At 40.2% G+C, this 15,066-nt stretch overlaps 2 protein-coding genes across 3 annotated transcripts; one reads left to right on the top strand and one right to left on the bottom strand.

The window, feature by feature from the left end:
- Window positions 1-373: 373 nt before the first annotated feature.
- Window positions 374-5,780, bottom strand: edc3 (enhancer of mRNA decapping 3 homolog (S. cerevisiae)). The gene is made up of 7 exons (XM_005929123.3): window positions 5,631-5,780; window positions 5,237-5,402; window positions 4,914-5,140; window positions 4,502-4,840; window positions 4,263-4,416; window positions 3,646-3,863; window positions 374-3,528 (listed from the first exon to the last, which is right to left on the bottom strand). The coding sequence occupies exons 2-7, from the start codon at window positions 5,398-5,400 to the stop codon at window positions 3,194-3,196; spliced, it is 1,437 nt and encodes a 478-aa protein (XP_005929185.1). The 5' UTR covers window positions 5,401-5,402; window positions 5,631-5,780; the 3' UTR covers window positions 374-3,193.
- A 1,975-nt stretch (window positions 5,781-7,755) lies between these two features.
- On the top strand, window positions 7,756-14,769 carry LOC102294078 (cingulin-like protein 1). 2 transcript variants are annotated; one of them, XM_014335778.2, is made up of 21 exons: window positions 7,756-7,848; window positions 7,931-8,438; window positions 8,504-8,612; window positions 8,746-8,871; window positions 9,586-9,711; window positions 9,992-10,096; window positions 10,190-10,297; window positions 10,391-10,608; window positions 10,721-10,970; window positions 11,559-11,658; window positions 11,782-11,821; window positions 11,921-11,978; window positions 12,084-12,157; window positions 12,250-12,334; window positions 12,423-12,498; window positions 12,575-12,642; window positions 12,720-12,818; window positions 13,300-13,404; window positions 13,479-13,634; window positions 14,225-14,285; window positions 14,582-14,769. In XM_014335778.2, the coding sequence occupies exons 2-21, from the start codon at window positions 8,353-8,355 to the stop codon at window positions 14,767-14,769; spliced, it is 2,238 nt and encodes a 745-aa protein (XP_014191264.1). In that variant the 5' UTR covers window positions 7,756-7,848; window positions 7,931-8,352. The 2 variants fall into 2 exon arrangements, with proteins under 2 accessions (XP_014191264.1, XP_014191265.1); XM_014335779.2 differs by lacking the exon at window positions 14,225-14,285 and having other exon boundaries at window positions 14,582-14,667.
- The last annotated feature ends 297 nt before the right edge of the window (window positions 14,770-15,066 follow it).

Genomic DNA, 15,066 nt, shown 5'->3' with positions numbered 1-15,066 from the left:
TTCGGTGAAGGAATTTGATCATCGATGAGGCAATAATAACAAGAAACCAAGATACAGGGACAGCGTGGGTGCAGTTGTTTTCATTTAATTGGTTCAACCTGCAGATGTGACATATTAAGACTGAGCAGCACTTTGCACATGAGGCTTCAAAGGGAACTCACTAAAAAAAAAACAAATTCTGTGTTGCAAAGTTGCGTGTCTATATATTTCTCGAGTTAATATGCATGTCTGCCCTTAACATTTAAGACATATAAATGATTAAAAAGAAAAGAAAAATGGGGGTGCAGGGGGAGGAGGGAATCCCCATCTGCTGCTGCTGCAGAAAGACTTGCACAAACATATTTCCTGTAAAAAGTCAGACTGATCCAAGTTCTTCGACTGTTCACATTTTATTGATATACAATCCTTTCTTTGTTGCCGTTGATGAGAAAATAGTGTTAAGTACACAAAGTTGTCATTACAGCAGAACAAAAGGGAACCACCATAAAAAAATTTATTCACTGCCCCCTAGTGGCCAAAGACGAACTAAACTCATTTTATTCACATTCAGCAACGCTGGCTGATGACGTTTCCAAGCCAGACTTGTCTCAACAGATGTGACATAACACATGTAGTCAGAGGAATGTTAGCGAAAGGACAAAATCCTTAAGTATGAAAGTAACTTTGGGCAAATCGGTACATGAAGTGTGTGCAGATTAATTTACACAAAAGAAACAATTACAATGACTTTCAAAAAAAAAAATCCTCAGATGGTGTGGACTGCTTAAATTTAGCCTTTCTTACACCAATTTCAAAGAATACACAATCCAACTCCAAATAAGGGCACGTTAGAGAACAGCTATGCAGATCCGACACAGATTGGTAACCTCAACGTAATACACTTCTGGACACATTTCAAATCAATGTGGTGTTTCACAAGCAGCAAATGGTTACATTCATTGCTTGAAAGATCTGAGTAGACATGCCTCCAATCAAGGCATCAAAGGGAAGAAAAAAAAAAGAAAAAAAAAAAGCAGCTGCACTTGAACTTCACAGTTTGTGATTTAGTGTATTGTTAAATATCAGCTTAATGTCCTGAAATAAAAGCGTGAACACAAGAATCAAGAATATTTTGTGATTTCCACGATTGCCCAATCCTGCAGTTCTTTTTTTTAAGCCAATTTTATTGGTTCCTAGAAAGTATTCAAGTGTAGGACGCTGCATCAGCACAAATGAATTGAAATACATTTGAATCCCACCACACAGAAAGTAACATTTGATTACAAGAAAAAAAAATAAAAATAAAAATATCACTCCAACCTGTTTGGTCGGACTTATTTTTAGCCAAAGTGTCACTTATAATTGTGCCACTTCGGGCTCCGCTTTGACAAACTTCTATTAACTTCTGCATATGAAACATGCAATACTGCAAAAACTTGTCGAAGTTGTGCAATCGCTTTGACCTCATCAAGTCTGCACCAGTTTTGATTGTGTAAAGCAAAGTTGGCTTTTGAATCCAATCTGTTGTACCCAACATCGCCAAGAATTAGCAGACTTGATAGTTCACTGTGAGAGAATATGGTATCAGTACTTAGTCTGCAGTCTACTGAATATTTTCTCCATAATACAGTAATGGCTGAAAGACAACAGACGCTGTATGAAAAATATATTTAACAAATCTAAACTCTAGTTGGCATTCGATGAAGCAATAAAGATTTTGCATGAGTTGTACAAATAGAACTTTGGGCCTTTCAAACAACAGTAAAGCCCTTCATCCCATAACTGTACCAAAGTTTAATAAACTTATTTCCCCTTAAATTATCATGAAAAGGTACGACTGTATCTATTTTACATGTCATGTCTTGTTTCCAGAGCCCTTATCATCACAATATAATTTGCAGAAGAGACAAAAAAGCTGTTGTAATCTGCTGCTCTTGTATTTGAACACCTTGTTATTTAGGACAAATATTACAAGCTTAATTCCCAACAAAGCATTACATAACAGTGACAGAATGTGGCAAAGTACTGCAGGCAGCAATGGAAAGACCAGCGTAAGCTTAACTGTAAGCCGTCAGATCCCAACACGTGTGAAAATTGTTCATGCGTGTAAACCGAGATGAATCTGCGTCTAATCACTGGAGTGCTTTGAAAGAAAGTTAGATTGCCATGACTTTCAGAACTTTCCTGTTTTAAATCAGTGATTGTCCTACTCACTTTAAATCTGAACATTAAAGCCCCTTACAGCCATTAAGCTGTCAGCATCTTAATGTGTCAACTTCATGTCTGAACAAGCACACAGTCACACACTCATAAAAGTCCCTGCAGCAATCTAAAACAGACTAACATTTACATATCATACTTTCAACATGGCGCAAGTCTGAATGTATGCAGTCATTATAACAGACAAGTGTGAAGAGGATTATGACTGCACGTCTCCTGCCTTTTGAGAGCTCACAAAAGATAGCCCTAAACAGCAAAAACATGACGTGTAACATTTTATGCCACTGCATGTATTGTACAATAAGATGAAGCCTATAGTACACTTTTAGATTTTCACAATCCAGAACCAGGAGCTCTGAGTATGTGTGAGGGCTAAAGCAGACGCTCTTCTCTGCAGCACATACACAAAGACAACTAGATGCTGTGTTCTTCGTGACTACAGCACGGAGAACTAAATGTGGTTAGACTTTGTTTGACACAACGCTGACAATGATCTTTGCCACAAGTGCTGTGCACATATTGCAGATATGGCGTGCACGACACCATATTTATGTTTGAACTGACAGCAAGAGAAACTTTAACATAAAAAGTTGAAGAAACCAGCACTGTTCTCCTGTATTCCCTCTTTGAAACGGCTCTAATGTTGCATTCTTTGACACTTTGGTTATCATTATGAATTAACAAGACTTATTAGCAATCTTATTAAACTGCTTGCTATACCCTCCAAAAGTCTGTATTTTCAGAAATGCTTACATTTTTCCCCCCTATCTCTATCTATATGCACTTAATCCTACTACGCTACTGTAAGATGCATCACCACTGGTCCTTCAGTATGAGGAAAAAGATCTGTTTGCACACGCCGAGTTAGAAATTTCACAGATAAACTGGAAAAACAGATCTAACTCTGGAATATAAGGCGCCAAAACCCAAACGGTCATGGAAGGTAAAAGATTTAATCTGTCAACATGACGTGAGATGTCGACCATCTGACCCGTTATGCAGAGTGCAAGGGGATGACAAATTTGCAGCCAAAGGGAGAATGGTATTTGATTCCCACTTCCTGGAACACCTGGCGAGGAATTCCTATGTCACACAGGTAGACCCTGCCAGCCCCTTCAGCTAAGGGGAGTGGAAGGCAAAGTGAGAGGGACCATTTGGCTTCAACTGCCTGCCCCTGGCCGCTAGCAGGGGGATCTAAGCTTAGCACTGGTGCTCTGTTCTGATTCGCCCAGTCTGCAGCCGCCCAGTACCAAGGCTGATCCATCAGGAATGTGTTCTCATGACAGTCCAGACAGTTAATGATTAGATCCACAGGGGTGTCAGGGAGGTCTGTGGAGCCACAGAGAAAAAAGAAGAATGTCAAGGTATTTAGCAACGCTTTTGTTTTTAATGAAGCCAACAGTATTTGGAGGGGGAGAGATCAATAAAGCCACAAAACAAACCTACCTTTGATACTGGACACCTGTTTGCCACCAGTTTTGTTGAAGAGGGTGACCTCGCTGGTCACGGCGTCATGCATTTTGACAAAGTTTGGCAGAAACAGGACGACCTCCACTTCGTGATTGGCCAGGTGGCGACCGCAGCTGATGCCCTGAGCTCCCTGAACATGAGGGCCACACAGCAGTGCCACCGTGGGATGCTGGTGCAAATTCTTCGGGGTGAATCTGGAAGAAGCAGGAATAGCAAAGGTTTTATTTAGTACTTTAGAAGAACAAAATGACTAGGTTAATTAGTGTTGATGCGACAAATATGAAATAAACAGAAACAAGAGAGAAATTTAGAAAAAAACAAGTACTCTCAGAGCACAAACCTCCACCAAAGCAGCTCACTCTCTGGGGAGTATTTACTTTCTAGGGAATAGTATTGCATTTTGTATATATTCATTTTGGGGTTTTTACAGCTGTTTTCACTGCACTAAAAACTTCTTAAAGTATATTTAAAAAGAACAAAGTGAAACTGAAACCCATTTTAACTATAATGTGATACTTAGAATCCCCATATATTAGTATCATTTCCTAAATGTTGCCAGTTCAACAAAAGGCACATCTTAGATAATTGCTTACCTGTTTGGCCCCCCTAGTAATGTAAGTGCCATCTGACTGGCACACACTCCAGTCATTTCCAGTCTCCTCTCCAGTGACAGACCATGGCGCTCAGCAACAGACAACAGACGCTTGTGCAGTTCGTAGGTTATACTCGGTACAACAAGTCCAGAGTCTGTGGAAAGTAAAGCAAACATCAATAAGGCTTAAATTGATTTACCTGCATCTCCACTTCATTCATTCCAATATAAAACACTTGCCGGTGCAGTATTCTTTGGCCCCAGGCTGCGGTACAGTAATCTGTCTGTACACAACAGGTTTGGCCTCCAGGATGTTCTCATCATGCCGGTACCGAGTAGGAGTCTGCTCCTGAGGTGTGCCGCGTGACCTCACACCATTACGACGCTCCGATATGTCAATCTCTGAGAAAACTGCTGCTTTGTCAAAAAGAGCCAGGTTTCCTTCAAAATCAAAGTCTGTGTCCAGGAAATCATCCACGCCGTCGCCAAAACACTCATCATCTCTCTGCTTCATCTGGCCATTCTTCACCCCATTCTTCTTCGGCGTCACTTGATTTACCCCTCGATTACTGGCTGACCCTGAGGGGATGATAAATATATAGTTAACCACTTTGCCACAGATTTTTAGTGAATTTAACAGCATTGCACTTACAGGAGTTATGTCTTCGACGGAATCCTTTAGGCTGGCCAGGTATGTCCAGATGACGCTCTCCATAACTTTTAGAGCAGTGCTGTGGAGAGTTCAGTTTCTCCACAGATCTAGGGTCACCCTTTGGGACTGCAACCGGTGCGCTGGTTACCTTTGCAGGTGCAGCAGAGGTAGTCCGACTATTGTCATTTCTAAAATCTAAAATCTTTAGGTCTTTTATGTCAATGGCACTGGGAAAAAAAAATATGAGTCAGAATGACGTTAAATAACAAAACCGATGAGCTAAAAAGTTGACAATGAGCTAACATTTAGTAGCACAGACTTACCTGAATGTGACCTCCGGCACGGGACACTTGACTCCATTGTGGAAAGGCTGTCTTAAGGAGATGGTTTGGCTGGACTGGTCCACAGACGATACTTCTCCCTGGTAGACTCCCAGCGTTGGTCCACAGTTAATTGACACCAAACTACCCAACCAATCCGCGGCCATTTCTGCAGCACGTGTTATTAAGAAAGAAAATATTAATTATGTAGCATTATTGTCAGAGAAGATTTCTAGAGACAGGAATCATCCTGTTAGCTAACTTTGTGACCAGGACATCAGAAATACTAGTCGTTCGGTTTTACTAGAGAGTCGTGACTAGCTTAGCCACGGCCTGCTATCAACCTTAGCTAACTTTATATGAAGGTAATATCGCCTTGAAAAAAAAAATTGTTTACCTTTTTGGAGTTACGGTGATGAAGAGCCTCCTGAACAATACAACTCAATAAACTGCGATATTAAGTGCTCATAAGAAAACTGTTTCTTCTTCAACTATTAGCTTCTTAGCTTTTTGAATGGAGCAAGCTTTCACGGTTTATACCACTTCCTGTTTCCGGAAGAAGTACCTTTTCGAAATAAGAGCCGAAGCTTAACAATTTTTTGCCAGACAGCTGGAAATCTGTGGTGAAGGTTGTTTTGCCCCCCCACACACACACAAACACACAAACACAAAAAGTCAGGCAGAGCTAAATAGAAATTTCAACTCATTATCTCAAAATCTCTGGTTAGTATCTCAACATGTTGACATACTTAGTATCTCGAAATTTCCAGTTATTTCATATAACTATAGCGATACGTAACAGCGTAGCTTTGACTTACAGTTGGCAAAAACAAATTTCCTTTAGTGGGTACATCTTATGGATATTATGGAAACTTGTTTCAGGCACTGAAAAAAATAGAAAATTGTCTTCTATACGTCCAAATTTCAGTTTAGTCTCATTAACTAAACTTGAAATTTCGCCTATGGTATCTAAAAATTCAGACTTTCTCAGAAATGACTTCAACAGAAGTCAAAAATTTGAGATACACAATTGTAATAAATAAGTCGACATTTGACTTTTTTTTTCTTAGTGGCAGAAACAAAGCTTCCACATAAACCTCACTATAACCTCACTTCTAGATTTTCAGTTGAAACAAATATTTTAAAACAAGCAAACAAAGACGTATATACATTTTTATCCATTTGTGTATTTTGTCCCCATAATTGTTGTGGTATTGATAGACGAACTGCAATTTTAAAAATGTGTAACTGAGAAAACGAAGGTCATAATTTTAAACAAACATGTATCGAGTACTTCTTTGTACAAAATACAGATGTCATGATGTCTGACTTCTCATGAGTCAGAAATGGTGTGATTAGTGTCTCAGCTGGTGTGATCCCATCTCAGCATGGGTTCTAGTACCTACTTGCAAGTGGCAAACCACTAATTCAAACAGATTTGGTTAGTAGAATATTGAGTCATTAAATATTTGTTGCTGGTGGAAAAATTTTCATTAACAGAGCAGTGCTTCTGAATAATGGTCTGACTTGCTAACGCAGAGAAACAAATTTGGATTTTGCCACTTGTGTGCAATATTTCACACTGATTTATAGAACTGCCCAAAGATTATCCATCATGTTGCTCCCTGAAGTTTAAATACAGAAAGAAAGAAAAAAAACAATCATATCAAGCATTGTTTTCTCTTTTTGTGCTTAGAGCGATCACAGTCAATCATTTACTGTTACGCATAATTAATCAAGGACAAGTTGGTCGTTTGGGAGATGCTCCTGACAACTCGTGTCAACAAACAAGTAAGTCAGCAGGCAAAGTGAGCTCATGCAGAGGCTATCCCAGGAGTGTTATCCGTGACACACTCACCCAACAGAGTCCTGTGTGCAGAGGCTGTCATGGATACACGCGCTAAAGGGCTATATGCTGAAAAAGGTGTTATCAAAGCTGCGTGATACTCCATGAGATGAAATGAGCATCCTCAGTGCACAAGAGAGGGTTTCTGCATCAAGGTAAGAGAAAGTGTCATTTAGTGCATCTGCAGAAGTCAGTTTAAATTTCACCATGCACATCTGTTCTTATCTCTCATGATGCAGTTGATGACATGGTATACATGCATTTAGATATGGAGACTGGTGTGAAAAACACATGAAGAACAACAACCACTGAATTATCTCAATTTCATAAACACGCCGTAACAACCCCAAAGTGTTAAAACCAGATGATGATCATGAAGTAAGCAATTCAAATATCAAGACACATGATCTATGAATAGCCACAACACGTTGAGCTGTCATCTTTGTGTGAAAATCTGTCTTTGACACGTGGGCAGACGTGTGGAGTGTAACATCTCGCAAACAGAGAGGAGCATTAACTTGGATAGGAAGACGCTACAGGATGTTTAGGGGTTCAAGTCCATTTTCTTCCGCAGACCTGGATATGTGGGACACCAAATCTCGCTTTACAGGCCAGGCAAGATCAAGATATCATTTTATATTTCTGAACTTGAATAATCAGAAGGTAATTATTTAAAAGAAAATGCTTCCCGCCCCTCTTTTTAGACATCAGCATGGTGTGGTGTGGCATCTGTATCAGGATCAGGCTTTCTGTCCAAAGTCAGCACAAGGTTGGGGGAATATTATATAGAGACATGAGTTTTCAGTGAGGTTGGTATATGGCTAATTTATGTGTTTCTGAACATCGAGCAGTGCTGGTGGCTCCAGGCAAAATGACCCAGGTCTAAGGAGGTGGCAATCATTGTCCCATCTGGGGCCTGAGAGTCCCACACGATCATTAGGGGCTGAGTTAAGGGCTGCCCGGGATGGAAGTAGCTTCAGACAAACAGAAGTGGTGCACTGGCTGCAGGAGGCTCACGAGCGACTTGAGTCTCAACTGGACTGGCTGAAGACCAGAGACATGCTGAGCTACAACGCAGCTATTGCACAGCTGCCTGGCAGGGCAAGTTGATTGAAATGTCTAAGACCAAATGCCTTATTTGTTTTGAGTGTGTTGATTTTTTCATTCTCTTTAGCTGTTTTGGATTGATTGCTACTCTGGATAAGTATTTGGTTTGTCTTGCACACAGCATCCTCTCACCACGTAATAATGTGTCCCATAGCAGCTACCACAAATGATGAAGGGCCTCGAGGATGAGAAGAAGGCTGCTGTATCAGCTGAAAATGAAAAAAGCAGACAGTGCAGAGAACTCTGCGAAAAGTAAGTCCAGGAAAAAAATATTTAAGAATTTAAGAAAAAATTCTCACATGATATTTGCTTACAAGGGTCTTAAATCTGGAGAAGGATTTGTTACATATGAGGTCTGCTCTGGACAGAGGAAGCATCGATCAATCAACCGAGAGAGCTCCGGGCTCGCTCAACAGAACATTACCAGTGAGTCAAGAAGGTCTTAACAGACAGATGTTGAAGTCATTGGATTATTATAAAAGATTCACGCTAAACAAGGTGTGACTCCTTGTTCACCTTTGCTAAATGACACTTTTTCTAAAAAATGGTTTTAATCCAGGAGAAGCAGAAAGTTGACACAGAGATGCTGGAGTTGAGAGAGGCTCTGAAAGAGGCTGAGACTAAGGCAAAGATACTAGAAGAAGAGCGTAACAAGGCACTCCAACAGCTTCAAGCATCTATTGAGGTGAATTTAAAAATATTACAATTTAACACAATGCTACAATCAAATGTCATATATTGTATTGCTCCGTTTTGTTTCACCAAATGATATCTGACTGTGTGGAACTTTTGGGTTTTTTTCTTGGGGTTTGATTCCAAGGGATCCTTTGGGTCTTGTGGATTGTGGGGTCCATCCTCTGTTGGATGGGCTTGTTTCAGTGGGTACTGGGGAAGATTGGAAGCCAGGCAGGGTGTGGTTGGAGCAATGGGTTCAGGGTGTGGTATCAGGGGAGACTGACCAAAATTCTGCATCCCCTAATTGAGCAGGATGCCGGAACAGAGTGAGCTGTGCTGCACTGCAACAAGGTATCTGGAAAGCTGCACAATCAGAAAAAGTTCACTTGTCTGGCCACACTGTGTGCATTGGGCCCTTTTCTGTTACATCAAGTGAACATGGACTTGTTCTGACTTGTTTTTGTGGTGTGGCACTCACACTGTCCTGTCGGAGGAGTTCGCTGCTGATGGGGAGTTCTGTAAAAGAGGTTCTTTGTGTGCACCGTCATATTTAGATGAGTGTTTTGTGTGAAAATACCTTCCCTAAGAATCATCAGCGGTTGATGGTTTCGTGTTATCGCAGATAGTTTTGTATAAGTGACATGAAAGTGTGTCGTGTGTCATGCATCAGTGGTGTTGCTATTTTCATCTCTTCAGTGTGCGCTCTGTTTCTGTGCACACCCAGATGCAGAGGACGCTGTTGAGTCAAATAGAGGAGACGGACAAGAAGCTCAGCCACACTGCACAGGATCATTCTGAACTGCAGAAAGAGCTGAGCGAAGCCAACAACAAGATCAGCCAAGCATGCCTGGTCAGTTTGCCAGAATTCAGTATTTCATTGCACATCCACACTCATAAGCCTGATAAAGCTGACAATAAACAAAATTTCTTTTGACCAGTTAACATTGTATAGTTTGTTCTCCGGAGAAAAGAGATGTGATCCATTTTAAATGACAAATGTTTCATGATGTTACCAAATTGGTTTTTTTTTTAAACTTCCTTCAATGTGCAATCAAAGTCCCATAAGTCCAGTTTTTACAACACACATGATCAAAATTAATTTAAAACATTATCTTCCTAATTTTGCTCAGGAAAAGGCCATCTTATCAACTCAAGTGTTGAAGTTGGAGGACAATATAAAAGAAATAAAGTCCAAACTGACTGAGGCTCTGTGTGACAAAGATCACCTGATACAGGTATTGTTTTTAACTGTGATGTGAGTGTAATCCACAGCATCGATCAAAGCACTGTGATTTATAACTACATCTTGGTTTTCGGGTGCGTTACAGGAGAAGACAAATCTTCTCCACAGGGTTCAAGTCCTGGAGATGCAGACTCACAACAAACAGCAGCAGAAAGATGTTGTGGTGAAGGAAGACTCAAAGGCTCTCAGAGAGGTTGTAAAAGCTTTTGAGGAGCTATTCTTTCAATAAGTTTTAGTTGGGAGGAGGGTTCTTAATTGAAGTATTGCCTTCCTGTAATTGCACCAGGAAAATGAAAAAATAAGAGGAGAGCTTGAAATGATCAAGAAGAGGCTGGAGATATCACACCACGAGCTACAGGAGCTGACAGATGAGAAAATCATAAACACCAAACAGGTCACCGATCTGGAGGTGCGGTGCTCTCAGCTGATCAGAGAAAAAGAGGAACTGCAGAGTGAAATTAAAGGCAGACGAGAAGAAATGCAGGAAAAGTGCTGTGAGCACAGGTGAGATGGAGATCAGACATATTATTTAATATGAGAAGATGCTTCTTTATTCATTATTGACTATGCAGTGCAGTACAATTCTCTTTACATAAACGTCAAACTATTTCTTCAGGGAATCCGTGGAAGTCTTGGAATTAGAAAACCAGAAACTGAGGAATCAGTGTCTGCGCTTGGAGGGTGAGGTGTTTGAGAAGGAAAAGCGGGAGGAAGAGTGTCGCAAACAAGATGTGGTAAAGGTCCAGACCATCGAGGAACTGAAGGCTGTGGCCTCACATTGGACAGAGAAATGGCAAAAAGTGGCTTTGACCCTGCAGTCTACACAAGAGGAGTTAGAGGAGTTAAAGAAGAACTCAAGAAATAAAGTAAGAACATCCTTTTACCATGCTCTTAAAGACATGAAGTATATCTCATATACTGCTTCTCCCAAATAATCATTTTCAGACACTACTACTGTACTAAAGTCTTTTCCCAGTGTATGAGACCTTGATATTTTCCATAGGCACTTGGATAAGTTCCTGGACCATGACTAACTTCCAGGCTAACATGTCATGTCTCACAATCACACATGTCTGGAATAAGTGCAAAGAAAGTTTTCCTCTTGGGCAGATGAATGTAAACACCGCCTTCTGATGTCAGAACACACTTAACTCTGTGCAGTGGAAGATCCAAGTGAAGTATAAGTAAACAAAATGATTTTGTTTACTTATACGTCACACTATTTTTGTGAAGGGAGATCATTTTTAATAAGTGCATTTATCCAAGTGTTTATAATAAAATACTGCTGAGGCTAAAAAAGGAATTGCCATGTATAACAAACATCAAACATTTTGATAATATTTTTCCAGTTAGAGAAAAAAGATCTAAATCCGAAGCAGCACAAAGAGGGCAGTGTGCCTCTGAATAGAAACCTGTAGCTGTAGATGATATAACTGAACACCTGTAACATTCAGGGAGGATGTGACTCGCTGCTCAGGGATGAGCTTGAAAAGCTGGAGCTGGAAAGGAGCAGGAGCCAGGCACGTCTTCACAGAGATAAGGACAAAGGTAAAGGTGAGCTCACTTCTGAGTAATCTGTGTCAAGTGAAAATATTCCAGACAAGAATACAGATCAGGTATTTTGCAGTTATCCAGTATTAAATAATTCTCTGACACAAGGGGGCGTTGTATTTGCAGGTGAAGGGGGCCAGATTCCAGACAAAGGGACAGAGACATGGTAAGTAGATTTTGATGAGATTTTCATTTTCAAAACACAATGTCAGGAAAGTGCTTGAAATGAAATTTTGTGAGCTTCATCATAACTGTTTTTTTCCAGCTTATCAGAATCCTCTTTGTTATGGGACTCTGAGAGCCACCCAAACAAATCCCTTCAGGTAACAAAATATTCCTGCCTCACTTATGTGCATTTTTGACACCTTAATGGAAGGTAGGGGAACTGTGACGAGAAGATGATGTTGTCTTTCGTAATTTACATACAGGTCAGCATCCAAAGCAGTGAGGTTCAAAGGCTGAAGCAAAAACTTGCAGACAAAGAGAATGAACTAAGCGAAAAGTAAGCTTTCTTACTTCTTAAACTTATGTGTGACGTATTGTTGTAGACTCTGAAAATGACTGTGTAACAGATGACTATGTGCACTGTCTTAGAGAACATGCTTTAAAGACTCTAGAAAGGCTGAGAGAGATGGAAAAAAATGAGGCTAAAATCAAGATTTCTGCCCTGGAGCTCAAGGTAGTGTCACTACAACCCGATCATACTATAAATCAACACATTTAACCACTCATAACCCGAAGGGTATGTTCTTATCTCCTCCCCTTAGCTCATGAAAAAGCTTCCCGAAGATGGCCAAGATCAGGGAAGCATTCTAACAGACATCTTCATTCGTGACTCAGAGGGTATGAGCCGGCCTGCCAGGATTCAATGCACTGATTTACCTTGCTGAGTTCTGAAACGACTTCCTGATGTTTTCAGAGATTCCAGAGAAGGTGAACCAAATCCTCCCAAGCTCGAAGCTTCAAACCCAGAGGCAGTTTTATGAGGTCAAGTCCATAAATGGAATGTACTATAAGCCACCTGTCTTTGTAAATGTAACAAATGAGGCAAATCTTGCCCACAGGTTGAAGATGGGAAACCTTCTGTCCAAGGCCAAAGGGGCAAAACAGTCTGTCCGCTTAATGTAGACACAGAGCAGCAAAGGAGACTGGTTACTGAGCAGGTAGTGTATGATTCTGGTCCTGATCCAAGTTAGCACTATGGCTCCAGAGTGGCAATGTTAATCAGTCTACTTATTAACCTTTCACTGAAATACAATCTTATTTATATGAATTGGTAGGGGAGCCGTAGGATTTTGCAGAGAATTTCAGGATAAAGCCTGCAACAAGTTTGGACTTGTGGTTGTCGGTGAAACATCCCAATAAATTTTAAATCAGATGCTAATATGATTACTATATCAAGTACTTAATTTAATAAACAACAACAGTATTACCTGCAGCTTCAGCTACATAATGATGGCCAGCAGGTTAAAACATTAAACAAAGTTATACAAAGTTTGTACATTCTAACTAGTGTTAGCATGTTAGCATGTTGATAGCGCTAGTCCCAGCATTCAGGGAGTTGCTAGTGTGGCCAGTTTTGTTTTACACCTGCAGTAGGTTACAACAAGCCTGAGTAACTGCTATTTTCTATTACATCTGTAGTTAAAGAGTTTATTTAAAGAACGAGAGGGAAAGGAGGCCCAGCAGGGTGACAGCAATGGAGCCTCTTCACCTCAAGACTGGACACCCACAGTTAAACTTGTTAGGGTAAGAAGCCTCAGCCATATAAAGCTGAAAAACACAATGATCCTGGCCAAAAAGTGTTTGTGACTTTCTCTCAGGCTGCAGTGGACAGGAGAAACTGGCAACAAGCCTCGGGTTTGATGCCAGTGTTTGAGGAGGATGAAGAGGAGATTAACGGCTGTCCAGCAGAGGAGGAGGAGGGAGAGGCAGGAGAGGAGACCCATGATGAAAGCCTCCTTGATCAGAAACAGCAGGTTATTAAACTTAATGTTCAACTGCAGAAAGCATTACCAAGTTCAAAAATTTATAAAATCCAACTAAAAGAATAAAAAGAATATACAGTATATATATTGTAGGGATATATATCATCGGCAACTGATTCGACTTAATATCTTTAGTGGCATTATCGTGACACGCAGATTATACTGTGAAATTCTGAAACGCCCTCACTTTCATTACATATATACACGCATATGTGCAGAGAGCACTAATCCCAGCTTCTACTTTAATCAAAGAGCAGGGCTGTCGTTCTGACTGCATAGCTGCTTAAATGGTACGTGGAAAAAACATTTCTGCTATAATCTCAAATATGACTCCTTGTACTTGGTAAATAATCGGATATAAAGCAAAGGAGTTAACCATTCAGTAGAAACACAGTGAAGTCAACCATGAAAGGATAGGAATGAGTTACAGTGTGTTTCCATGTGAAGATCTTTGACCAACTTTTCTGAACATTTTTTAGAAAAAGGATTAAAATCATAAAATAGCGCATTAATATGGTCAATGCACACCTGCAAGAGGAAACATGAAGTCAGAGGTTTGAAACTGTTCCTCTCCTCATCAGATCTCAGCTATGACTGCAGAAATCAACAATCTGAAGGCAAAAAATGACAGTCTGCTGCAAGGTGAAGCTGTGCTAGGATCAGTGTAATGAGTAGTGTAGAAACGTGTCTGCATGGCTGTGTTGTGTTTCAAGTCTTAGGATGTACTCATTCCAAACAGGGACATGTCCACAAATGTCCATGAAGTTGTTTTTTTTTTTTTTTTTAACAGGCACAAAAATGGTCATTGGTGGAGAAGTCTCTAGTTTAAATGAATTCACCTTCTGATTCTATGTTTGAGTTCTTTCTGTATTTCTAGTCTGTTTGTTGGATTTGAAGTTTGGAAATTTAAATTTTCTCCGTCTTTTCTTTTTGTCAAGCCTTAAGGTCAAAGAGGTCAATCTGGGACCGTAGCCCCCCCAAAAAGCTCTCAGATAAGTCTTCTCAGTGTTCAGATGAATATGGCCCAGAGTGGAAGAGGACACTTCCCCTTTATCCTGATGGAATATTCCTGGCTGAGCTTGTACACATCTGTAGCCCTGATGAAGAGGAGGGAGAGGTTAAATGACGTATTTGTGAAGACTCCAACCAGCTTTATTCCTGATGCTTCACAGAAAATGATTGTTCCATTCAAATATTTTATTGTATCGTTGTTACAGAAAATCATTAAGCGGAACCATAACAACAATAATTTTAGCATTTTTAGCTGATAAAATCCGGCAGAAAGATTTTTAGTGACAAGGACCAAATACATCTGTATTGTAAAGACTATAGTGTTCAGTTAAAATGTTTTGGGTATAGAAACCAAATGGATACAAGACTGCACAATTAAAAGGTTTATTCTGGGCTTTGCTTTACAGAAACG

Source organism: Haplochromis burtoni, unplaced genomic scaffold, assembly GCF_018398535.1.
Source record: "Haplochromis burtoni strain Fernald_Lab_line unplaced genomic scaffold, NCSU_Asbu1 Contig_77, whole genome shotgun sequence".
NCBI classification, from domain to species: Eukaryota; Metazoa; Chordata; class Actinopteri; order Cichliformes; family Cichlidae; genus Haplochromis; species Haplochromis burtoni.
Note: the sequence above shows the minus strand (reverse complement) of the source record. Positions and strands in the feature narration are given on the sequence as shown.